Below are 24,988 nucleotides of genomic sequence, written 5' to 3'. Positions count from 1 at the left end.
TTATAGCCATTTTCCAGGGTCTGCAGATGTTATTATTTCAATTATGTTATTATTATGGCGAGCATTCCGGCGTGAACAAACAAAACTTAGGCGAGCACTCCGGCGTGAACAAACAAAAGGAGCGGGCTATAATGAGTTAGTTCCCATCCACCATCAGCCCCAAAATCGGCACTATAGAAGTCACTGTAATAATTTTATGTATTAGAAACAATTTGCTCTAAAATAAACAGAAAAAAAATTAACATCAAAAACTCGCAAACCCCCATTTTTCCGGTTCCGGTTTTATGCATTCTTTAAAATAAAAATTTGCAAGTAAAAAATATATTTATAAAATAAAACAATTGTTTACTTTGAAATCTGAAAAGGTTAAAAAAAGAAAACAAAAAAGTGAAAATTATAAAATTGGAAAACACTCCCGGCTTTATGTTCTTTGACACTAAATAAATAATAAAAAGTTCTTGAATTAAAAAACTGAATGAGTTAAAAAATAAGTAACTAAATATCAGCTGGTTTTCGTGTTCTTTAAAATTGGATAAAATAAACATATTATTTAAACATGCCCTAATTAAAAAAGTTAAAAAGTTGAAAAAATAACTTAATAATTTATTTTAAAAATGGAAAAGCTTTGTAAATAATAAAATTGAGAACTTCTAAATTTTGACAATACCATTATGAATGAGAATTTAATGAGAAAAAGAAACATTTAAAATAATAAACTATGAAAGTGTCAGATGGAGAAAACGTTCCCGATGTAGTTAAAATGGTTTTAATTCACCAAATTTTTGCTTGGTAATGTAAGTATTGATTTTTGCATAGGTAATCATTTAAAAAAAAATTCTTATTAAATTCGCTTCTGTAAAAAAGCATTGTCCAAGAATGGTTTTTTTTTCAAATTTCTAATTTTTTGTTACTTTCTTTTTGTTTTATTTAGTTTAAAAAAATTTTTGAAATTATTTTTGTAGTTTTTAATTTTTTACGTAAGAGATTTTGAAAAGATATGGCTTCTTTCATACAATTGTGAAGAACACGAATACCGGAAGTTTTAAGCTTTTAAATATTTGTTTGTAATTTATTCAGTTTTTAAAATTCAGAAACTTTTTTTATTATTTATTTAATTACGACTTGGTTTATGAAATGCGTAACTACAGCCTGACATGTTCATATGTTTAATCCGTCACGATCATTTTGATCAGCGTGCAAAATTATAAGTGGATAAAAGTAATTGTTATGCTCGTAAAATTTGACATCTTAACAATCGAATTTAATTGGTTTAATCTAATCAACAGTAAACGTGATATTGCCCTAACAATAAAATTAGAAGTAGCAACAGCCGGGAATTTTATTTTGTATCATATTCGTCTTTTTATCTTATTTTTACACCCACCCTTTTGATAATTCTTAATAAAATACTCTTTATTAATAATACTGTTATTTATTTACAATCACAATTTATAAATCCACTCTAAATTTTTAAATAAATTTGTATCGGGTTTGTGTAAATTAATTGAAAATTTTTAAATATTTGATATCATGAAATAGTCGTCAAATTATAATTTTTTATACTCTTTTAAGGTTTATTTTTTGATTAACTATTGATACAATATTCTGCATCTTTAGTGTTGCTATTGATCCAGTTCAAATAATCAGTGTTTCTAACATAAACTCCAGGAACCCCCTTTTCAGCACACCCCATTCCCCATGAAACTACTCCTGTTAGGAAAAATATAGATTATCATTAAAAAGTCTGATTTACAATTTAAATAAATAAAGATAAATACAAAGAAAAATTGTTGCAAGAAAAGTAAAAAAGGTCTGAGAAATAAAAAGGTTTTACCAATCGTTTCGTATTTTCCACTTGGTCTTTCGTAAAGTAGAGGTCCACCACTATCGCCCTGTTAATGATTATAATTTAGAAAAGACATTTAAATGAAAAATTTAATAATTAAATATTTTTTATGCAACACACCTGACATGCATCGGTATTAGCATTATAAGCACATATCATAGATTCAGTAAGATGTTCACCAAAGGAAGTATTTCTGCAGGCTGGCCAAGGCATGACTTTTAAAGAAGCTTGTCTTAAAAATTTGGATGTTCGACCTGATTGTATTACTCGGCCCCAACCAGTGACTTTAACGTTTTTACCCGTGTAATCGGAACCTATGAATTTGTAAAATTATTATTATTATAAATCATTTTATTCGAGGCTTTTCGCAGCCTGTTTCCTATTTTGTCTTATTTTAAGCCTGGCCATTGTGGGGCCATTTAAAGACGATTTCATACTTCCCCCAGGGGTAACGCGAAATGTGACATCACAAGTGAAAAATATAAATTTGAATAATAATTGTCTTAATTGCTTCAAAATGGTCAAATTAGTGATTTAATTCTACACGTGAAGCATCTGACAGTTAATTCTTTTTAAATGAAAAGTCTACTAATATCTTTTTGGTTTATAATTCATCTCTTTTTGTTTAAAAATTTTACCACTTGGCTGAAGATTAAACTATTTTGTTAAAAATTGACCTTTTTGGTTGAAATTTATTTGTTTGCAACTGAGAATTTAGCTATTATATTATTGGTGGAAAATGTATTGTTTTTAGTTGAGAATTCATCTCTTTGGCAGGAAATTCTACTACTTAGGTGAAAGTTGAACTGCTTTGTTAATCCTTAATTTTATTGGTTAAAGATTGAACTACTTTGTTGAAAATTAGTTTTTTTAAACTGAAAATCTAACTAATACATTATTGGTTGAAAAGTGATGGTTTTTAGTTGGAAATTTAACAATATGGTTGCAAATCTATGTACTTTGCTGTAAATTCGTGTTTCTTTTAGAGGAAATTAATATTCTTTTTGAAAATTCAACTGTTTGGTTGGAGGTTCAACTAGTTTCTTGCCAATAAATTCTATTCGTCGAATATCCATCTCTTTGACTGAAAATTTAACTATTTTGTTGAAATTAATTTTTTTTTGCTATAAATTTAACTATTGCATTATTGCTTAAAAAGTGATCTTTTTTAATAAAAAAATTTAACAGTATGTTTGAAACTCATGTACGTTAAATTCGGTTTTTTAAAAGTAGAAAATAAATCTTTTTATGGAAAATTTAACAGCTTAGTTGAAATTTGAACTACTTTTATATGAATTCATTTCTTCATAGATATACATCTCTTTGAAAATTTAAGTGTTTAGTTGAAAAACGGTTTTTTTGTTGTTAAAAATTAATTTCTTTAACTGAAAATTTAACTATTCTATTTTCGATTGCAAACTAATCGTTTTTAGTTGAGAACGTTAAATGTTGAACAACTTAGTTAAATCATCATTTTATTAGTTGAAGATTGAACTATTTTGTTGAAAATAATTTTTTGTAGCTGCAAATTTATTAATTCCATTATTGGTGTAAAATGAATAGTTTTTAGTTCAAATTTCAAGAATATAATAAAAAATTTATGTATTTAGTTGTAATTTTTTCTGTTAGTAGAAAATTAATCTTTTTGACTGCAAATTTAACTGGTTGGTGGAAAGTTGAATTACTTTCTTAAAAATCCATTTTATTAGTAGAAGATCGTTCTGTTTGGTTGAAAATTTAACCAGTTTGTGAAAATTTTGTTGTTGTGGTTGAAACCTACTTTTGTTAACTGAAAGTTCATCTGTTTCATCATTGGCTGAAAAGTGATAGTTTTAGTTGAAAATTCAAAAATATGGTTGAAAATTTATGCACTCTCTCGTAAATGCGTTTTTTTTTTTAGAAATTTTATTCTCCCTGGTTGAAAATTCTATTTTTTTATCGAAGAATCGCCTTGTCGGCTTAAAAATTCAACTATTTTGTTAAAAATTCGATTATTTTCATAGAAAGTTTAACCATTTTGTTGAAAATTATTTTTCAAATTAAAATTAAAATTTTTAACTTTAATTACTGTTTTCTAGGAAATTTGCCTTTTAGGTTTTGAAAATTCATCTCTTTTGTTTTAAAATTGATTTTTTTGGTTAAAAATGCAATTGTTTATTTATAAATAAATGTGTTTTGTTTGAAGATTAAACTAATTTGTTGAAAATTGGTCTTTATTGCTTGAATTTAACTGTTTCTGCTTTTAAATTAAAATCTTTTCTTGCTTAAAATATTAACTGTGTATTCTATTTTCCATTGAGAAGTAATGTTTTTTATCGAAAATTCAACTACTTGCTTCGACGTTAAAACTCTTTGTTACAAATTAATTTAATTATTTTGTACTGATTTATTATTAGTATTAATTAAATTTATTATTAATTTTATTAATTTATATTATTTTTCTATCAAGCATTCTTTAAATCCTTTTAGAGTTGAATATTCCACTACTTCGTTAAAAATGCAACTCTTTGTGGTTAAATTTGAATATTTTTTTATTAAATAAATCTACTATTTTCACCATTTTTATCTTAAATTTGAAAATAAATTGATTTATAATCCCTTTTTATGAGAAAAATCAAAGAAACCTCAATGTGATCACCCGACATTGATATTTTTAGAGACGAATAATTCGATTTTAAGAGTCAATAATTATTAAACAATTTCGTTTACGTTTATTTACTTCTTTTTTGTTAAATTAAAAAGCCCTTGAATTTTTAAAATAACTCAAACTGATATTTTTGGAATTTGTAAACAATTTAATTTACAGAAAAATATAAACAAAAATTATTTCATCTGGTAAGTTTTTAAATGCTAAAGTTAACACAAATTTTTAAAACTAAAATTAAAAAAATTAGAATGTACTTTATACACGATCTTTCTATAATGGGCATTATGAAACCAAATTAAATATAACATTGGCGATATCTCGGATGTCTGCAAAGTTACCGATAAATCAATCTGCATTAATTAAAATGATATTAGACTCTGTCCTATTTCTGATAACTTTATTATTTATGGCTATTTTGACCTTGGTACTTATAGCTTAGTACGCGATTAATGCGTTCATGATGATAGTTGATAACGCAAATAATGTTCTACTATGCTGGGCCCTGATCGGGACCCGATCTGGCAACTCTTAATACGGAATGAAACCCACGCCCTGATTAGGTCCGGCTCTGGCTGCCCGATTACCGGTCGCGGCTTAACTTCAGACCAACCTCGCCAGATCGAGCCCCGTACGAGTTGTGCGTCTCATTCCCTATGTGCACCAGATCGGGAAATTTCTGTACGAGATAATTATGAAAATTTTCAAATTTTTCTTAGGTTTCAATTTAAAAAGTTAAAAATAAGATAATCATACCTTTTTTGGGCAAACATACTGATCTAATATTCTCTGAAGAGGGAACTGGATTTTTGAGTTTAATAAGAGCAATGTCGTTTGTATCATGGATATAATCACTCTCAAAGGCCGGGTGTAATATTACCTTTTCGATAGGAGATATAAAACCTTCTTTTGTATTTTTTATGTCATGCATTCCCAAACCCACAGACAGACCATCGTGCTTTGTCCTACTCGAAAAGAAAACAAAAAATAATTTTCCTAAGATTACGATTGACTAATTCCATTTCAAAAATTTTTTTGTTTATTTTTTTTTGTTACAATGATTCAAACATTCCCTGCGAATTTACATTTACAGATTTTTTTCTTTAAAATTCAGTGTTATCCGAAAAAAGTAGATATTCTGAATTTACGTTTAACTCCCGATGTAAGAACAGTTTATGACATGGCATGACGCCTTGATCCTAAATCGATGGAATCCAAAAGTAAACAGGCTGGTCGCATGAAACATTTCTGTTGTATTTAAACGCATGACCCAATCTTATATATGAAAGCTGATATTTTAAAGCGAATTACTATCTATTTCTAAGAAATGTTTCCTCATGTTTAATTTTTAAAAATATTTTTTGGACCAATTAAAATAACAAAAATTTTCACGTCGAATAAAAAACCATAATTCGATTACCCACGCCCGTTCGGAAAACACTGCATTAAAAAATGTCATTTTTCGAGAATTTAAACATAATTGTCAAATGATTGGACAAAAATGAAAATTTGTTGGCCAAACTGTGGGATAAACTTCCGATTAGGGTCCACCTCCAAAATCCTTCAAACTGCGTGTGAATATGTATTTTGATGTGCTGATCACGAATATGATAGTGAAAATTTCCGCAAATTTGATTTTCAAGGTCAAACCCCCAAAAAAGGGAGTTTCAGAGCGATTCTTTGCGTTTATTTCAATCAATACCCAAAATTTCGCAAAATATTCGAAATAAAAATTACAGATATTATCGAAATACACATTTTTTGTTGGATACATTTTTTTCTACGGATGATAGTTTCCGAGAAAATCAGTGATATAAAAAAGTCGATGTGCTTGCAGGAGGGGTGGATGACATTTGGGGTAAGTGACACTCGGGGACGGACGTTAGATAAAACTGTCCTCTGTGAAGATAGCACTACAAATATAAGATATCGTATTTTTAATAAGCGAGGTGGAAAAGTGGTTCGAAATCTGACCAATCACTCTTCTGTGACCAGTGACTAGCACGTTTTTTCTAAATAGCGAGCTAGAAAAGTGGTTCGAGATGTGACCAATCACTTTCCTGTGACCAGTTGCTAGCACGTGTTTTTTTAAACGGCGAGCTGGAAAAGTGATTCGCGATGTGATCAATCACTCTTCTGTGACCAGTGACTAGCACGTATTTCTTTAAGAGGCGAGCTGGAAAAGTGGTTCGAAATCTGACCAATCACTCTTCTGTGACTAGTGACTAGCACGTGTTTTCTAAATAGCGAGCTAGAAAAGTGGTTCGAGATGTGACAAATCACTTTCCTGTGACCAGTGACTAGCACGTATTTCTTTAAGAGGCGAGCTGGAAAAGTGGTTCGAGATCTGACCAATCACTCTTCTGTGACCCGCCACTAGAACGTGTTTTTAAAACGGCGAGCTGGATAAGTGTTTTGCGATGTGACCAATCACTATTCTGTGGCCAGTGGCTAGCACGTGATTTTTTAAGGGCGAGCTGGAAAAGTGGTTCGAGATGTGACCAATAACTCTTCTGTGACCAGTCAGTAGCACGTGTTTCTTCGAAGGGCGAGCTGGAAAAGTAGTTCGAGATGTGACCAATCACTCTTCTGTGACCAGTGGCTAGCATATGTTTTTTTTTTAGGGCAAGCTGGGAAAGTGGTACAAAATTACAAAATATAAAAAAATATGCCCTTCAAGGTACTCCAACCTTCCCGCGGCGTAGAGCGTGATCATGCACTAAGCCAAAATCAATGAATGTACCTCGGAAACTATCACCCATAGACAAAAATGCTTGCAATACAAAATACGTATTTTGATGAAATCTACCATTTTTGTTTGAAACATTTTTTGAAATTTTGCATATTGGCTGAGATAAATGCAAGAAAACATGATTTTTATGGCTTTTTTCATGGTTTCACCTTTAAAATAAAATTTGTGGGAAGTTTCACTACCATATTCGTAATCAGCACATCAAAATACATAGGTACATATAGTTTGAAAGATTTTGGAGGTGTATCCTAATCGGAAGTTCAGCCAAAAATAATTTTTGTTTGAAATTATTATTAATGCTTCTCATTAAATCTCCTTGTTGAATTTTATTGGTTATAAATAAATTAATTCTTCTTAAAAAAAAAGAAAATCTAATATAATTGTTTGAAATTAAGTGAACATACCATTTTACACAGTGTCCTGCTGTTAAAATATATCTATCGTTAATTAAAGTCCCTCCACAGTGTAATACTCCTTTATTAAATATTGCTGCAATCCAGGGAAAAATATGGGGCATACTAATAAATCCCCCCACAATCCGATTTGAAATACCTTCACCTGATAGCCCACATTCTGAAAAGTGAAAACAAAAAATTAGTTTATTTTATTTCTTAGAAATAATCATTTAAGGCAGTTGACGGGCCAAAAATCAGATCTCTAAGAAAGAAAAAGTTTCTGTGATTTTCAAAATGGAAATTATATTATCAGTCATGTCTTTTGTAAGAAAAAACATTGTTGTTTATGGAAAAAGCTTAAAACTTATGAAAATAAATCATTTTAACAATTATTAAATTTTGATGAATCATGGCTTATTCTTTCGGGAGAAAAATTCCATACAGCTCTTCTGTTTCCAATTTTGAAAACCTGTAAATTATCTTCAAATATAGTAATTTTGTTGAAAAATGTTTTCTTTAAATTCCGTTTTAAACCATCTTATCCCTAGAAAAATATCTTTTCAAAATTGTAATATTTTGATTCTTAAGATCATAGAAAATCTATCTTTTCATAGTTTGATTTTTGGCACGACCACTACCTTAAAAATTCCAAAAAAATAACTTGCCAAAGAGTTGATCGAATTTAGTTGTTTTTTAAGAGGGTGACAAATAAAATATTTTTGAATCTTATCACGTACCCTATCCTAAGCTGTACGCTTTTAGTCAACAAATAAAAAAAATGTAAATGATTTGTTTGTTCTTTTTTTGGGAAGACTGAAAAATCCCGAAAAATAAAATTACCGACACTGTAAAATTCCTGAATTGGAATATTCATGAATAATAAAATTCTCTAATTGAAAAATTCTCGTATAATCAAATTCCTGAATTATGATATTTCTCAATAATAAAATTCCCCAACATTTTATAAAATTAACGAATTGAAAGATCCCCGAATAATAAAATTTCCGACAGAAAATTGCCTAACTATAAAATATCAGAACTAGAAAATTTCAAAATTACCAAATTCTCGATTATAAACAATTAGAATTCTTTTGTATCACTATTATGTGTTATAAATAATACATTAATGAAATATTTTAATACAAAATTATTTATAATGTTTAAAGTTCCCATAATTATTGGTTGATTTTAAGATTACAATAATACAAAAAAAAACATATTTCTGGATGAAATTTTTTTCCATTTAGGAAATTTTACAGTGTCGAGAATTTGCATTTTTCGGGATTTTACAGTCATTCCATTTTTATTGATTGTATTGTTGTTTTTATTTTTTCAATGCATTAGAAAAGCTTGAATTAATCTTTGATATATACAAAATTACTCCTGTTTATGTTACCATCATGGTAAATTATTTAATTAAAATTTCAAAACCCATTTTTAAGAAGTATAATAATTGTTCTTGCTTCACATTTTTTTATCGTAAGAAACTTTTTTAAATTTAATTATTGTACTTTGTAATTGGCACAAAATGTGTCAGATTTGTATAGAAAAATGTCAATCAATTAAGATAAAATTATTCTCTTTAAAAAGAGGTAAAAGCTTTTCATTAAATGAAAAAAGGACAACCGATTTGCAATTTTTTTGTTTTGTTAAAAATTTGTTCACTAAAAAGGTACAACTTAGGCTGGGGTGCTCGTTCAGATGTAAAAATTATATTTTTTTTACCTTATAAAATGAATCACTTATTGTATACTGTAAATTGTAAAACAATTATTTTTTAATGTGATGATTTAAATTAAATATTCACTTCACGCACAAAAATAGTTTATATTAATGTCAAGAAAAATTCAATACCACAGTTAGGATTAATCTTCGGTCCCAAATGTCGCAAAGATTGTACCTCCTAAAAAAAAAGAATTAAATTTATTGTTCAGTGGGTTATAACCGCCCGATTAAATTGGCTACTGAAGTTTTATACTCTTAATTACTCTCAACGAACGTATATGATTAGAAGCATCCCAATCGCGAGTATTGTCGACTTTAAGTCCATATTATATTTCTGAGGAGCAATGAGCGAGGAAACTGCCTTTGTTACCCCGAAGAAAGAGTTACTAAGTTCGATCTGAACAAATCTCTCATCTATATGCCAGACCACCTGACATTGAGTGGTTTGTGATACGAGTAAAGCATAAAATATTCAATGTTACATCAAAAAGATCTCAGACCCATTTATCCTATTATGATTTATTTATTGATTTATTTAACAGGGCCAGCAAAACACTGGGATAAGTTAGTGAATTTCTATAAGAGGCAATTCAAATATTTTTTGAGGAAATAAATAAATAAATTTGAATCTTCAAAATTTAATTTTCAAATTGTTTTATTCCGTTTATAAAAGATTCCTTGTTAACAATGTTACAATATCAATATTCTGGTATTTGAATATTAATAATGAAAAGAAAATTAGGGAATTTTTGAAAATTAAGTTTTGCCACGCTGATATTATTCTGTTAAATAATTTATTTACATTTATACAGTGAATCTCTGATATAGGGCCCCCTGATATAGTTTTTCCGAGAATTGACCGCACGCCACAAGTAGGAGTAAATGGAGCTGCGCGGGTTGTATGGAGGTCGCTCAGGCGTGACCAAACAAAAGCGGAGCGGAAATAAATCGGGCTTTTCCCTCACCACCACCGGCCCCATCAGAGTTCCACTGTATTTCTTTTGCTTCCTCATAGAGGGAGTTTTGCAATGAACTAAATTTTCAAATCTACTTTTTTGACATATTTCGATATAATTCGACCCCGCGATTTCGGAAATACAATTCTTTTAAAATGTATTTGTTCGCGTCTTTGAGACGTATCGATCGACCCATTGTTGAACCTTTTACGTCTCACCAGTACCGATTTATGAAGTTTCAAAGAAATCGCCCTATTCGGGAAAAACTTTGTTCATATTGGGAATGCTGCAGTACTGTATCTGGCACGTATGTTCGCGTCCTCGAGACACGTCGAATGAACTATTGACGAACCTTCCATGACTTCTTAACATCTAGCAATACCACTATATAAATTTAAAAAATATATTGTTTATTTTGTTCATGTAAGAAAAACTGTCTTAATATTGGAAATACAACAGTAATGTATATGATATATCTGTTCACGTCTTCGAGATGCATCGAGTGCCCAATTGAAGAACGTTTCATAGCCTATGATAACCTTACAATATCATTTTTAAATTTGGTAATAAAATTATTTAGCGTGTATTCAAGAGGACTTTTTTTAAATTGGGAATAGAAGAGTATTGTATTTGATGTACAGTAGAACCATAACTTACCTGGAGTTTTGGCATTGCTCTGAATGGCCTTCACGGTAAATCAAAATTCTCCGTACCGTTCTTCTTCTCATTCTTGCTTCTGGCTTCTTATAGTGCCGAACCGTAAACTGCGCAAATCCGCTGACGTTGTAGGCGCCTCTCTGTCGCCCCCTTGTAACACCTCATCTGGTATATCGGGTTCCGGTAAGGCGCGGTTCCAGTGTAATTGTTCGCGTCTTCGAGACGCGTGAATAGACCTATTGACGAACTTTTGGTGACCTTTATTGATTAATCAATAGCGACTTAGAAAGTGTAAAAAAGGTTACATTGCTTATATGACGAAAACTTTTTTTTTTCATTTTGAAATATAAAACTATCGTCGATTAAAAGCTTATTCATTTTGTGCATAAGCTTGAAAAATATTGAAACTATTTTTTTAAATTTTGTTAGATAAAACCCTCCCTCTATGAGGAAGTAAAATTTGATACCTATAAGGAAGCAAAATGCTCTTAAAGCGGACAAAAATAAATACACCCACAGTGAATACGTTCATTGTACTTCACAACGGCATTATTTTCAGTTTCTTCGTCCTAGCGATTTCATTTTTAGTTACAAATTTTATTATTATTTTATTATTTTTTTTTTTCTGTTCTATTTTCATGTTGAAAATTCAACTGTTTTACCGAAAATTTGTCTTCAGCTTCAAAGTTCAAGAATCTGGATAAACTTTTTATTTGTTTCTTTATTTGTTGAAAATTTATCTTTTTTTTAGTTGAAAATTTAACTGTTTGTTTGAAATTTTATGTTTCTTTGTTTGCAATTTTTATTTTTTAGTAGAAAATTAATTTTCTTCGTTGAAAATTCTAATATCTTTTTAAAAAATCGTCTTTTTTGTTTAAAACTTCATCTATTAGAGTAAAAGTTCAATCTTTTTTAGATAAAAATGCTACTTTGTTAAAAAGTTTACTAAAAATTTTAATTTTCCATTTATGGATGAGAACTGATCTTTTTCAGTTTAAAATTCATCTTTTTCGTAGAAAATTAATTTTCTTAGTTTAAAATTTCCTCTTTTCTGATTGAAAATGCAACTGTTTTATAGAAAATTTGTCCTTTTTGGTAGAAAAGGAATTTTCTTTTGTTTTAAAAATTTTTTTGATTAAAAATACAACTCGTTGGTTTAAATGGAACATTTTTGGTTAAAATTCATATTTTCCTTTTGACAATTAATCTATGTTACTGAAAATGCGCCTTTTGATGTGAAAGCTCAACAAACTGGATAAGCTTTTCTTTTCTTTGTTGGTTGAAAAATCTTTATTTGTTGAAAAGTCATTTTTTGGGGCGAACATGAGAAGCTTTTAGGCTGAAAATTAATTTTTTTAACAGAAAATTAAACTTTTCCACCTAAAAATTTATCATTTAATTCAAAATTAATTTCATTAGTTAAATATTGAACTATTTTATCGAAAATTCGTTTTTTTTTTAATTAACTGTTAAACTGAAAATGTAAATATTCCATTTTTTGATGAGAACTGATCTTTTTCAGTTTAAAATTCGTCTTTAGGTAGAAAAAATGTCCTTGGTTTGAAACTTCCTCTTTTTTGATTAAAAAGGCAACTGTTTTACAGAAAATGGATATTTTTTGGTAGAAAATTATTTGTTTTTGTTTGAAATTTTTATTAAAAAAAATAATAAAAATGCAAAACTGTTTGGTTGAAAGTGAACTTCGTTGTTAAAAGTTCATATTTTTCGATTGACAATTCAACTGTTTTACTGAAAGTTCGTCTTTTGGCTTGAAAGTTCAACAACCTCGATGAACTTTTTTTCTTTTTGACTGAAAAATCTTCATTTGTTGAAAATAGGTCTCTTGGGTTGAAACATTCACAGGTTTATTTCAAATTTTTAATTTTATTTGAAAATTAAAAGCTTTTAGGCTGAAAGTTAATTTTTTAACTGAAAATTGAACTGTTCAAATTATAAAATAATCATCTCAGTTCAAAATTCATCACTTTGGCTAAATTTTCAACTCTTTTATCAACATTTTTTTTCAATTCGATTTTTTAACTGAAAATGTAAATTTGCCGTTTTTGGGTGAGATATAATCTTTTTTGGTTCAAAATTCGTCTTATTTGGTAGAAAAGTAACATTTTTGGTTTGAAATTTCCACTTTTTCATTAATAATGTTCTGTTTGGTTGAAAATGAACTTTTTCGTTTAAAATTCACATTTGCCAGTTGACAATTCACCTGTTTACAGGGAAAATTTGTCTTTTGGCTTAAAAGTTCGAAAATTTGAATGATTTTTTTTCTTTATTTACTGATAAATCTTTATTTGTAAAAATTCGCCTTTTTGGTTGAAAGATTCACCATTTTAGTTGAAAATTCATCTCTTTGGTTGAAAATTTATCTTTTTTTATTTGAAAATTCAGCTATTTATTTGAAACTTCATTAATTGTGTTCAAAAAATTTTTTTCGTTGAAAATTATTTTTCCTGAATGAAAATTTGTCTTGTATGTTTAAAAATTCATCTTTTTGTGCAGAAATTTAATTTTTTTTGGTTTCAATATTAACTTTTAGATTTTTTTGTTGAGAATTTATCTTCGCAGATTGAAAATTCAACTACTTGGTAAAAAATTTAACTTTTTTTTTAATTCAACTATTCGGGTTTAAAAGTCAGCTCTTTTCTAAAAAATTCATCTTTTCAGCGTGAAAATTCTATTATTGTGTTGAAAATTTAATTACTTACTTAAAATAATCTTTTTCGATCGAAAATTCAATTGTTTTGTTGATCATTCATCTATTTGAACAGAAGATTCGTCATTTTAAATTAAAAATTTATCTTTGTAGGTTGAAGTTCTAAAAATTTCGTTAAAAACTCAATTATTTTGTTGCAAATTTAATGGTTTTGGTAAAAAGTAATTTTTTTGAGTAGAAGATTCAAATTCTTGTTGAAAGTTTGTCTTTTTGAATCCGACATTTACCTTTTATAGTAGAAAAATAATTTGTTATTGTTGAGATAAATAAATCCATTAACAAATTTTTAATGATTTAATCTGAAATGGTTTTATTCCGTTTATAAAATATTTTATGCTGAAAATATTATAAGATTAAACTGTTGGTCTTCGAATATATATTAATGGTTAGGGAGAATAAAAAATCGGCCAGGAAAAGATCGGGGAATTTTGAAAGTGAAGTTTTTGCGTCACACTGTAAATTATGTATTTATATTTTGTACTATCGCCAGCAGTACATTGAGTCTTTCGTATTTATTTGCATAATCCAGGGCATCATATACGGAATATCGGTGTAAAATCCTGGAAGTGTATCGCCACAGCCTAATCCTCCAGAAACTATTCCTTTTTTCAAAAATATTAATTTAAAAAGTATTGGTTTATATATCAAATAAAAGGATATTTTTTATTATGATACTGACCAATCAGTTCGTGTCGTCTATTTTTATTCACTATTTGAAGAGGACCTCCACTGTCGCCCTGCACAGTCAAACAGAATGTTTAAAAATGCTACAGCTTAAAATTAGTTTAAATTTAATGTAGTAGAGCAAACTCTCGCTTTCAGTCACCCGGCGAGAGCGGTGACTACTGAGTCAAGCATATTGCGCAATGGTATGCATTCCAATTGGAAACGGTTCAGGTGGCCCTGACTGTATACGTTTTGAGCCCCCCGAATTCAGTCCAATGCTATTTAAAAACAATCTCCGACGCTGGACTGAAAGCGAGAGTTTGGTGTATTCGTTTGAATTTAAGACTCATTTATGACAAATAACAAATCTCTTCAATATTAATAAGTGCAGGTCATCTGGCGGAAAAAGTATTTGAATTTATTTAAAAGGTTGTTTTACTATCCCTTTGAGATTTAACCAAAAAAATTGAAATTTCCAATAAACTAAAACTACAATAGATTTTTGTATTTTACTATCAGGCTTCGAAAATACTTTGGAATAAATGTAGAGAACATTATTCAGCAGCGAAGATCGCTGAATTTATTTTAAGGTTTTTTTAATGTTCTCTAAACATTCAAGCAAGGAAATAAAAATTTATAAAAAATTCAAACTACATAAGATTTTTGGATAAAAAATTGTGGATATAAAAAATGTCATAAGAAATAATTTCAAAATAAATGCAGTAAGCATATTCTACTAGAGAAAGTCTGAATTGGTTCGGAGGGTAGTTTTAACACCCCTTAAAGATTCAAGTAAAAAATAGACAGTTCGTAACATAAAAATTCACGAGAGATTTTTAAATTATTTTATTAGCATCGTGATCACTTAAAAATAATTACAGGAAGTGCTACATTCCAGGAAAAACATTTGAATTTATTTTAAGGGTTATTTTAAAATCTCTTAAAGATTCAAGTATAACTTAACGAACATTTCCTAACAAGCTAACCCATGGGAGACTTTGATTAAACTATTAGTGTCAGAAATCACTTTAGAATGAATGCAGAAAGTGGACTCTATTAGGAAAATTGTTTGAATTCACTTTAAGGGATGTTGAAACAACCCTTAAATTAAATACAAACACTTTTTATGAAAGAGAATGCTTCTTGTACTCATTTCAAGAGATTTTCAACCTCATTAGTTTGATCAAAAAATATTCTATGCTACAGTTTTTTTGTAAATGTTAATTTCCATGATTAAATCTTTAAGGGATAATAAAACAACCCTTAAAATAAATTAAAACACTTTTCTTTGTAGGGGGTGCTTTTTGGATTTATTTTAAATTGATTTGCTACCCTTAAGAGATTAAAACCTTAATTAAAAAAACTCGCGTGGTTTTGAATTTTAAAATTTGTTTGTTCCTTGAATGCTAATGGGATGTAAAAACTACCCTTAAAATTAATTAAATGACTTTTCTTTACTAGAAGATGTTTCGTGAACTTATTTTGCATTCATTTCTGACCCCAATAGACTAATCAAAAATTCTACTGTGGTTCTAGTTATACAAAAATATTGACAGATCAATTAAAAAATATCCCGTAATTTTGGTTTAAAAAACAATGTTTTTTTTGTTAGAACGTTTAAGAGATGTTGAAGTAACCCTTAGAACCAGTTTAGCAACTTTTTTTCTAGGAGATAGTTAGAAAATCTCGATTTTCTTATTTAAATCTGTAAGCGATGATATAACATCCTTTAAAATAAATCCAAACCCTTTTTCTGGTAGAGGAAGCTTCCCGCCCTTATTTCAAGTCATTTCTCCAATAGCTTATTTAAAAAATCTCCTGTGGCTTTAATTGTTATGGAATTTCGCTTTTTTACATGAATCTCTAAGGTACGTCAAAACAACCCTTAAAATAAATTCAAACACTTTTTCTGGCTTAGGTTTGCACTTATTTTTGAACGCATTCCCCACATCAGTAGTTTAATCCAAAAGTTTTCAGTGGTTCTAGTTTTTTGGAAATTTTTAGTTCCTTGCTTGAATCTTTTAAGGAGGATAAACCAACCCTTAAAATTAATTTGGACCCTTTCGCTGCAAGGCGATAGTTTTCACATTGATTGAGAAAACTGTATATTTTTCCGAGGATTTTCTTTCAAATTATTGTCGTGCAGGTTCAAAATTATTTTAAAAAAATTAGAATTCGGCATTTTCACTAAAAGCTATTATCTGTACTTTTAGTCCGAGGTCTTTTTACTGACTTGAATTTAAAGAAATTTTAAGGAGGAAACTAGACACTCTTACTTTTTTCTGTTGTTTTACACACATTGAATCGAGACAAAATTCTTAAAACGGAATAAATAAAATTAACGAAGCTTCTAAGAATTAATATTTTAAAGTCATAGACAAACTTTAAAATCAGTCATTTTCTATAAATCCAAACAACATAAAACCAATACCGCACACGCATCGCGAGTTCTATTAAAGCTTCCAGCACAAAAAAATATGCTCATTTTTCGAAGGGCAATCTTTAGGTCCGTATATTGTCAAGTTGACAGACCGAAGAAAGCACAAATTTTTTTTTGGTGGATCAGCTAAGCCCCAACCCAATACCGTTGCTACTTTGCCCTCCAATTCCAAATCAGTTTTGGCCCATATTTCTATAAGAAAAATTCATAAAATATAGTTTATTAAATAAAAACGTTTATGTAACACGAGTATGTTTTCTTTCCTTTCTGGGCGTGTTGAGTAGCAGCAAAATAGGTAATTGTCGTTGTTGGGTACTTTATTGCGGTACTTGTTCGTTTAAACTAACCTCAAACTAAAGATGTAATTTCATGAGAAAATTCGGAAACCACACTCTGATTATATAAAATATCGTGTGTACCGAGGTAGCGATATAGTCTTTTTTCGGCCAATCTTTAGGTTTCAAAATATCGGCTACACCTCTGCTTTGCCTCAGCTACGCCTCGTTTTGGCAAACACGCGCTCAGCCGTAAAAAGACTACTTCGCTGCCTTGGTGCACAATATACTATTGATTCAATTTCCTACATTTAAACCTTAAGTCTTTTTGGTAGGCATATTGGTCGTATGTTTTGGTTGAAGGTGACTCATAGTTAATTTAGCAAGCATAATGTCACCATAGTGCGTTTTCTTATTAAAATTTGGATGCGAAATCAATTTTTCAATTGAAAATATCACAGTTCGCAAATTTGGTTGGCATATATTACTGTCACCAATCGCAACTTTCATCTCGTTTCTTCTGTAACTATATAAAAGTACTCTTTACTTACAAACAATATAACATATCTGCACCATATATTTGCATTAAAATAATATTTATAGTATAATACTGTGAATTTTATTGTCTTCTTTTTGAATAAAAATAAAATATTTAAACCTACACCGAATATCGACAATGAGCAGCAGTCAATACATATCTATCATTAATCAGAGAACCGCCACAAATTAAATTCGTAAGGTTTCCTACGATATAAGCCATCCAAGGAAACTCGTTCGCCTCCACTTCGTGTCCACCAACTAATCGAATATCAAGTACCGGAAAAAGATTTTTTCTTCCACATTCTAATCCAGTAATATATTGTTAATAAGAATGGAAAAGTATATTATATATAACAGGGATCACTGTATTTCCCCCCCTTCTGCGTTTCCCCCTTTTTTTAAGTTCCCCTTTCTTTCTTATTCTTGAAAACCGCATAAACTTTTTTCCTTTTCTTTTTAAAAACACGATATTTTAATTATTCATGAATTTCTTTGAGTGAAAATACGTAAGAATTATAAAGGGTGTCCTCTCAACGGGAATTAGCCGGAAATTCAAGTGAAACAAATTGTCAATTATTTTTTATTGTAAAAAATTAATTTAAAAAGAATATTTCAAAAATTTTCAAACTTGTAAAAAAAAAGAATGTTAAATATTTTAAAGAATTTGTCTGATTATGTAGAAGTTGTCTTAAATGCTTTGAAGATTTCGAAAATAAATTTCGAAGCTTTTTGATAATTTTGGAAGGTTTTAAGAGAACAAAAAATGTCCATTATATTCCTGGGAAAATTACACATGTTTTTTTTTACTTTGAAAAATTTATTTTTAAAGAAAATTTCAAAGAATTTAAAAAAAAATCTGGCAGCCTTAAATGTCATTTTTTCATTTTGAAAGATTTTTCGAAATTTCATAAATGATTTGATTCAGTTTAAAAAAACGCTTGAAAATACTTCTCTTCATAGAAATTTCACCTTCCCGGTTAAAAATGCCTTCGATAGATTGAAAATTAACTTGATTCTTTGGATTCGACTCTTGTTGAAAATTCATTTTTTTAGCTGAAAATATAATTCATTTAGTTTACCCTGTCTTGACCGCCTATTGTGCTGTGATCTGTGATACAAATAAGTACATACTGAATAATTCTAAAGAAAAATATATTATTTGAATGGCGCCGGTTGATAGTGATCCTAGAGAAGTAAAAGACGCCTTCTGGGACACTTTAAATGACACAATAAATATTTGCGAACGTGGGGAAAGAATAATTCTACTAGGAGACATGAACGGTTGGGTGGGCATCCAAAATCAGGATACAGAAAGAGTGTTAGGTAATTTTGGGGATCCAAGAACAAACTATAACGGAGATAAATTAGTTGGTATATGCTTAGAAAGGGGTCTGTTTATTAAAAATACTTGGTTTAGGCATAAAATGATCCAAATGTACACCTGGTCTAAAGGAAATAGCCGCAGTATAATTGACTTTGTTGTTGCGGATGAAAGACTAAGGGAGTTAGTCAAAGATACAAGAGTCATGAGGGGTCCCGAATGCAATACTGATCATTACTTTCTGATCGCAAAAATTAATTTAGGTCGGGGATGGAGAAAAAAGAGAACCCAGAAAGCAAAACAAACGCGAATCAAAATTGAGAACCTACAGAAACCGGATGTGCGAATAGATTTCCAAAATAAGATAATTGAAAGCATAGATAGGGCAACATGGGAGGACCGTATAAAAAACAAAGATATAGAGGGTGCCTGGACAATGTTACGGGATATCCTTGTTAGATGTACGATCGAAGTGTGTGGTACCGCAGTTGTAGGAAGAATGTCGGGTGATGCGTGGTGGAATGATGAAATTCAGGCTGCCCAAAAAGCAAAGAGAGAAGCGTACAAGAGAACTTTGAACATCGTAGGTCTTAGCAATGAGGAAATAAGTAGACGTAGAAATGATTATAGACGCGTAAATAGAATACTTAAACGATTATTTAAAGAAAGTAAAGATACAATTAGAACAGAAGAAGAGATAAAAATACAAAACGACTTTGAAGGAAGCAGGAAACTGCTTTATAAAAAAATGAAAGGAAACAAAGGTACAGAAATTGTCAACATGAGAAATAGTAGGGGGGAAATTGTATATAATGCAGACGGAATACTAGAGGCTTTCAGAGACTACTTTAGGACACAATTCGGAGATGAAGCTATAGGACACCACAACTGCGATGTTGAACACGATGCGATGGAAAACTCAATTGAGAAAATCTGTGTCACTGAGGTTAGGGATATAATTAAGAACTTGAAAAACGGTAAGGCTGCCGGGGTAGACGGTATTAACGCTGAAATGCTTAAATACGGTGGCGCGTGCATACCACATAGACTGTGCGAATTGATAAATTTATGCTTCGAGATGGGAGTCGTCCCAGACGATGGGAAAAAAAAGCGATTATCGTACCAATATACAAAAGAAAGGGAGATAAAAGCGAGTATAATAATTACAGAGGGCTTAGCTTATTAAGCACCGTAAGTAAAATATATTGAAAAATACTTATTCGTAGGGTAATGAAAATAACAGAAGCAAAGATTTGGGAAGTTCAAAGTGTGCTTATGCCAGGAAGGTCATGTACAGATCAAATATTTAGCTTAAGGCAAATAACAGAAAAAAGTTTGAGAGTAGGAAAAAAAGTTTTCTGTGCAATTGTTGGCCTAGAGAAAGCTTTTGACAAGGTAGATAGGAGTAAACTTTGGGAAGTCCTGAAAGAGTATGGAGTCAATGGATGGATCCTACAAGCCATACAAACAATATATACAGGTAGCAAAGCGAGTGTAAGAGTGAATGGGAAACTGAGTGACTGTTTCGATATTATTCAAGGAGTTAGACAAGGATGTGTTATGTCTTCATGGTTATTTATATTATTTATGGACAAGTGTTTAAGAATGGCTCTCTTCGACGAAGAGGGTGTGGATCTTCAAACAGTAAGGGTACGTGGGTTAGCGTTCGCAGATAATAAGGTTGTTATGACAGAGTCTATCGAAGACTTACAAAGAATGTTGAATAAACTAGATGCAAGCATGAAGAGCATGGGCCTCAAAATTAACGCAAGTAAACAAAAACTATGGTGTTCGAAGGAAAGAGTGAGAAAACATTGTGCAATATTTTATTAAATGATGAGAGAATTGAACAAGTTGATAAGTTCGTATACCTTGGTAGCTTATTTATTAGGGACGGAAAGATAGATGAGGAATTAGATAGACGAATAAATGAAGGTAAGAAGGTTATTGGTAGAGCAGGTCCCCTTATCAGAAGTAAAAATATATCAAATAAAGCTAAAATAGAAATACATAATTTCATATTTGTACCGACAGTACTATACAGTAGCGAGACATGGACTTATCAAGAAAAAGATAAGAGTAAAATTAACGCAATTGACATGAGATTCATGCGCATAATATGCGGGAAGACCCTGATGGACGAAGTAAGTAACGAGATAAGTCTAAAAGAATGTGGTGCAGAAGAGACGCTAGTAGACAGATGGGAAAGAAATCGGTTAAGATGGTTCGGACATGTTGAGAGAATGCCAAATGAACGACTAACGAAACAAATGTATCAAGGTAAAGTGCATGGCAGCGTGCCCAGAGGTAGACCGCGGAAAGAATGGTTAGAATGTGTGAATGAGACCCTACTTAGAAGAGACATAAGAAGTCACAGAAACACGAGAGCCTGCATGAAAAAATGCATGGACATAAAAGAAGCTAGAGAAGTATGCCAGGACAGGAAAGTATGGCGGCAAATAGTTAATAAAAAGAGTGTCAGTGAAGTGAATGACGCCTGAAACAAAGACCTTGGCTACTAATGGACCCAAGGGGTGAACCTTACATAACGACATTGTGAGGTTCTTCGCTTGGGGTGATTGCTAGAGAGATTGATCAGCAACCTGGGTCGGAGCAGTGTTGCGGAACGAACGTGTTATTTACTTAAGTAGCACGAGAATTCTGGATCAATCTGAAAAATCTCTATCCCTTCCACACACTACTCCTTTCCCCTACCGAGTTAGTCACGCCTACCCCGAAAGGGAAATAGCTTAATGGTGTAATAATTAATACTTTTCTTACCACAATATTTGTAAGCAGAGCTCCCATAGGAAACGTCAGTTTGCCTGTAAACGCTTTTCAGATTTGCCTTGTCGAACCGACTTAATCCAAGAGAGACAGAGATATTTATTAATATAATTAAAGCGAGCATCGTGCTTTTACTCGTGCAAGTATTAAAAAAGTACTACGGAATTTGAGTAACGAAGATTATCAGAATCGTCGTCACTTTAACTGACGTTCAGAACACGTAAAAAGAGCAAATAATATTTTTAGTATCTTGCAAATTTATCAGGCTATTTCCGTTGACCTAGTTTATGATGCCAGTCTTGAAAATCAAGAATGTGAAAAAGACCCATAATTAAAATAGATAATTAACAAATATTTTTGTCATAAAATGTATTACATAAAAAATGTACTGACTGGAAAAATTAAAGACATTTCTACGTTAAAAAAGAAAAAAAAATTTTGAATTAAAAAAAAATAGAAAATGGAACAATAGAAAGTATTAAAAAAAGTTAAATTCGGTTATGTGTGTAAATATTTGATGATATTTCTTTCTGAACAATAGTATATTTATTTTAATTATGTAGTATCCACGCCTCGGACTTACTACACTATTGACTATTGATTATTTACATTTTTAACTAAGAAGATCAACTTTGTATACAAAAGATTCATTTTTGTAGGAAAAAGATGAAATCTCTACAAAATGCATAATTTTTGACATACATAGTTGATCTCTCAACCAAGAAGATTAATTTCAATCACAAAAGACGAATTTTCAATAAAATACATAATTTTTCAAACAATTAGTGGATTTTTCAACCAAGAAGACTTATTTGCTGCCAAAAATACGAGTTTTTAATAAATTATATAAATTTTCAACTGAAAAGTTCAACATTTTATTTCATCACTGATTAGAAGTTCAATTTCAGTTGAAGAGAATCAATTTTTAATTTTAAAACCGAATTTTTCTACCAAATTGTGCATTTTTTACGAAACATTTGAATTTTCAAGCCGAGGATATGAATTTTTAACAAAAAGTTAATTTCAACATAATCAGTTCAATTTTATAAAAGAATAGTTAATTTTTCAATTAAAAATATAATTTTTAACCAAAAGTAAAAACATTTTTAACTAAAATTGTGAATCTTCAAGCAGCAAAATGAACTTTTAAGAAAATAATTAAACTTTTAACGAAAAAGTTGAATATTAAACATTAAAATATGAATTACTAATGAAAAATTTAATAGTGGACACGTCCAAAAAAGAAAAATACGCCGTTTAGGGGGGCGTTAGGGACTGTCGAATTATCATTCTCCATGTTAAGACCAATGGAAAGAGTGTCACACAGGGGGAGGGGGGGGGGGGGGGGGGGGGGGGGGGGGGGGGGGGGGGTACAAGTCCCTGAAAAATGTTAACGTATTTTGTAAATGGCCCAGATCAACAAAATTAATTTGACACTAAACAGTAGCATTAAAAAAAAATTATTTTCTACCAAAAAAGACGAATTTTAAAGAAAATACATCAATCATTACCCAAGTTGTTGAAGTTTTGAGTCGAAACTGTTAATTTTTGTACGGAACAGTTGAATTTAACACAAAAAGGTAATTGTCAACTTAAACAAATTAATTTTTTAAAAGAAACATACATTTTAGCCAAAGAAGGTGAAGTTTGAGTGGAAATAACTTTTTGCTTGAAAAATAATATGTTTTTGTTTTACCTATATAACTATGCTATTTATAAACGAATTCAATTATTTTCTTAAAAATATATGACTCAATTCAACTGCTTATAATTTTAAATAATTTTATTCGTAGAAATATCAACTATTGCATTTTTTGTTGAAAATTAATTTTTGTTGGTAGAAAATGCAACCATTCCATTATTGGTCAAAAATTTTTTCTAATGTGAAAATTTAATTATTTTGTAAAAAAATCATTTTTTTAGTCTTATTTGTTTGATAATTCATGTATTTAGTTGAAAATTAGACTTTTTCGTCTAGAAAATTAATCTGAGTTGTTCAATATTCGTCTTTTTGTTTGAAAATTAAACTGTTTAGTTTAAAAATTCGTCTATTTTGTTCAAAGTGAAATATTTTTGCTGGAAATGTCAGGAATTTAAAGCATTTTAAATTAAATAGGTATAGTCTATTATTTTATTATATCTTTTGTAATAACCTAAAAAAGTAAACTATGTGAAGTGAGTTTAAATAAAAATAGAAGTTGAAAACAATGTAAATTTTAACCAGAAGTACTTTTCTACGTGTTAAATTCGATTTATTGACTAAAAGTTTAATCTATTAAACGCGGAACACTAATTTATTTTAAAAAATACAGTTCAATAAATAATGAGTTGGTTTTTAAATACTTTAGTGAAAAAATGAACATGAAACACATATAGATATTTATTTATAATTTTATTTCGTGCAATAGCATGCGTCTTTTGTATGTTGCAAAATCCAGTCAAGATGCGGGCCTACTCTTGTGTAAATTGCAGCACTCGGTCCGCCAGTGCAGTCATTCACATCAGACAAGATACCTGTGTTAAAAAAAACATGTAGAAAAAATTCTATTAAAGATAAAAAGTATAGAATTAAATGAATTTTGCTTAATGATTTTATTAGACGGTTAAAAGCCAATGTTTAAATTACTTAAATAATTTTTATAGGATAAAGTTTCCATATAGAAATGAGGTTGTTGCATGAATTTTAGATGCGCAATAAATGTATTAAGTACTGCGTAGAATTCTAAAAATTTTAGTGTGTTCAACACAGTTTTTGAAAACTTCACTTCTGAGAAATTTTTTTAGTTTTTATAAGAGTCGAAAACGCTTTTTCAAACAACTCTGTAACCCTGAAATGTGACATCCTGCAAACCCCTCGACCAATCATAAAAATGCATGCAGTAGCTACATTGACTAATCAGTATCCAGCTGAGAGCTGACGAAATCATTTGTAACCATCCACATGTCGACTTTTGGTACATTCACCCTGCTACACTTTAGAAATCCGAGTATTAGTGAAATTAAAAAAATTTTGAACACTTTTTTGGGCCCTTCTTCTTACTTTTTAAACACGTTTTTAATAATAAATGTGAAAATAGGTTATGTTTACTCCAAGCACTATCGGCTGTATTAATTTCCCCATCCACTGGCTAATCAGACTGATGATTAGTCTCGACCGGCGCTGGTCCAATCAGAATTCCTCATCTTCCCGCACAAAATTTAAAAAGCATACTTAAAAAATTAAAACTTATTTAAAAAAAAACTTTCCTAGGAAAAA

The 24,988-nt window shown here is 30.0% G+C and overlaps 2 protein-coding genes across 2 annotated transcripts in view; both read right to left on the bottom strand.

The window, feature by feature from the left end:
- Positions 1 to 1,547: 1,547 nt before the first annotated feature.
- The window catches only part of LOC117170968 (transmembrane protease serine 9-like), a 46,577-nt gene continuing 23,136 nt past the window's right edge, over positions 1,548 to 24,988 (bottom strand). Inside the window, exons 11-17 of the mRNA XM_033358010.1 lie at positions 9,637 to 9,792; positions 9,492 to 9,540; positions 7,647 to 7,815; positions 5,247 to 5,455; positions 1,967 to 2,160; positions 1,835 to 1,892; positions 1,548 to 1,710 (exon numbers count right to left, since the gene is read on the bottom strand). Of these exons, the coding sequence (XP_033213901.1) occupies positions 1,586 to 1,710; positions 1,835 to 1,892; positions 1,967 to 2,160; positions 5,247 to 5,455; positions 7,647 to 7,815; positions 9,492 to 9,540; positions 9,637 to 9,792 (960 nt within the window). The 3' untranslated portion in view covers positions 1,548 to 1,585. The remainder of the gene's footprint in view (positions 1,711 to 1,834; positions 1,893 to 1,966; positions 2,161 to 5,246; positions 5,456 to 7,646; positions 7,816 to 9,491; positions 9,541 to 9,636; positions 9,793 to 24,988) is intronic.
- LOC117171271 (vitamin K-dependent protein C-like) overlaps positions 24,061 to 24,988 on the bottom strand; it is a 14,938-nt gene continuing 14,010 nt past the window's right edge. Inside the window, 1 exon segment of the mRNA XM_033358406.1 lies at positions 24,061 to 24,264. Coding sequence (XP_033214297.1) covers positions 24,125 to 24,264 — 140 coding nt within the window. The 3' untranslated portion in view covers positions 24,061 to 24,124.

The sequence above is a fragment of the Belonocnema kinseyi genome, chromosome 4, assembly GCF_010883055.1.
Source record: "Belonocnema kinseyi isolate 2016_QV_RU_SX_M_011 chromosome 4, B_treatae_v1, whole genome shotgun sequence".
In the NCBI taxonomy this organism is placed as follows: domain Eukaryota; kingdom Metazoa; phylum Arthropoda; class Insecta; order Hymenoptera; family Cynipidae; genus Belonocnema; species Belonocnema kinseyi.
Note: the sequence above shows the minus strand (reverse complement) of the source record. Positions and strands in the feature narration are given on the sequence as shown.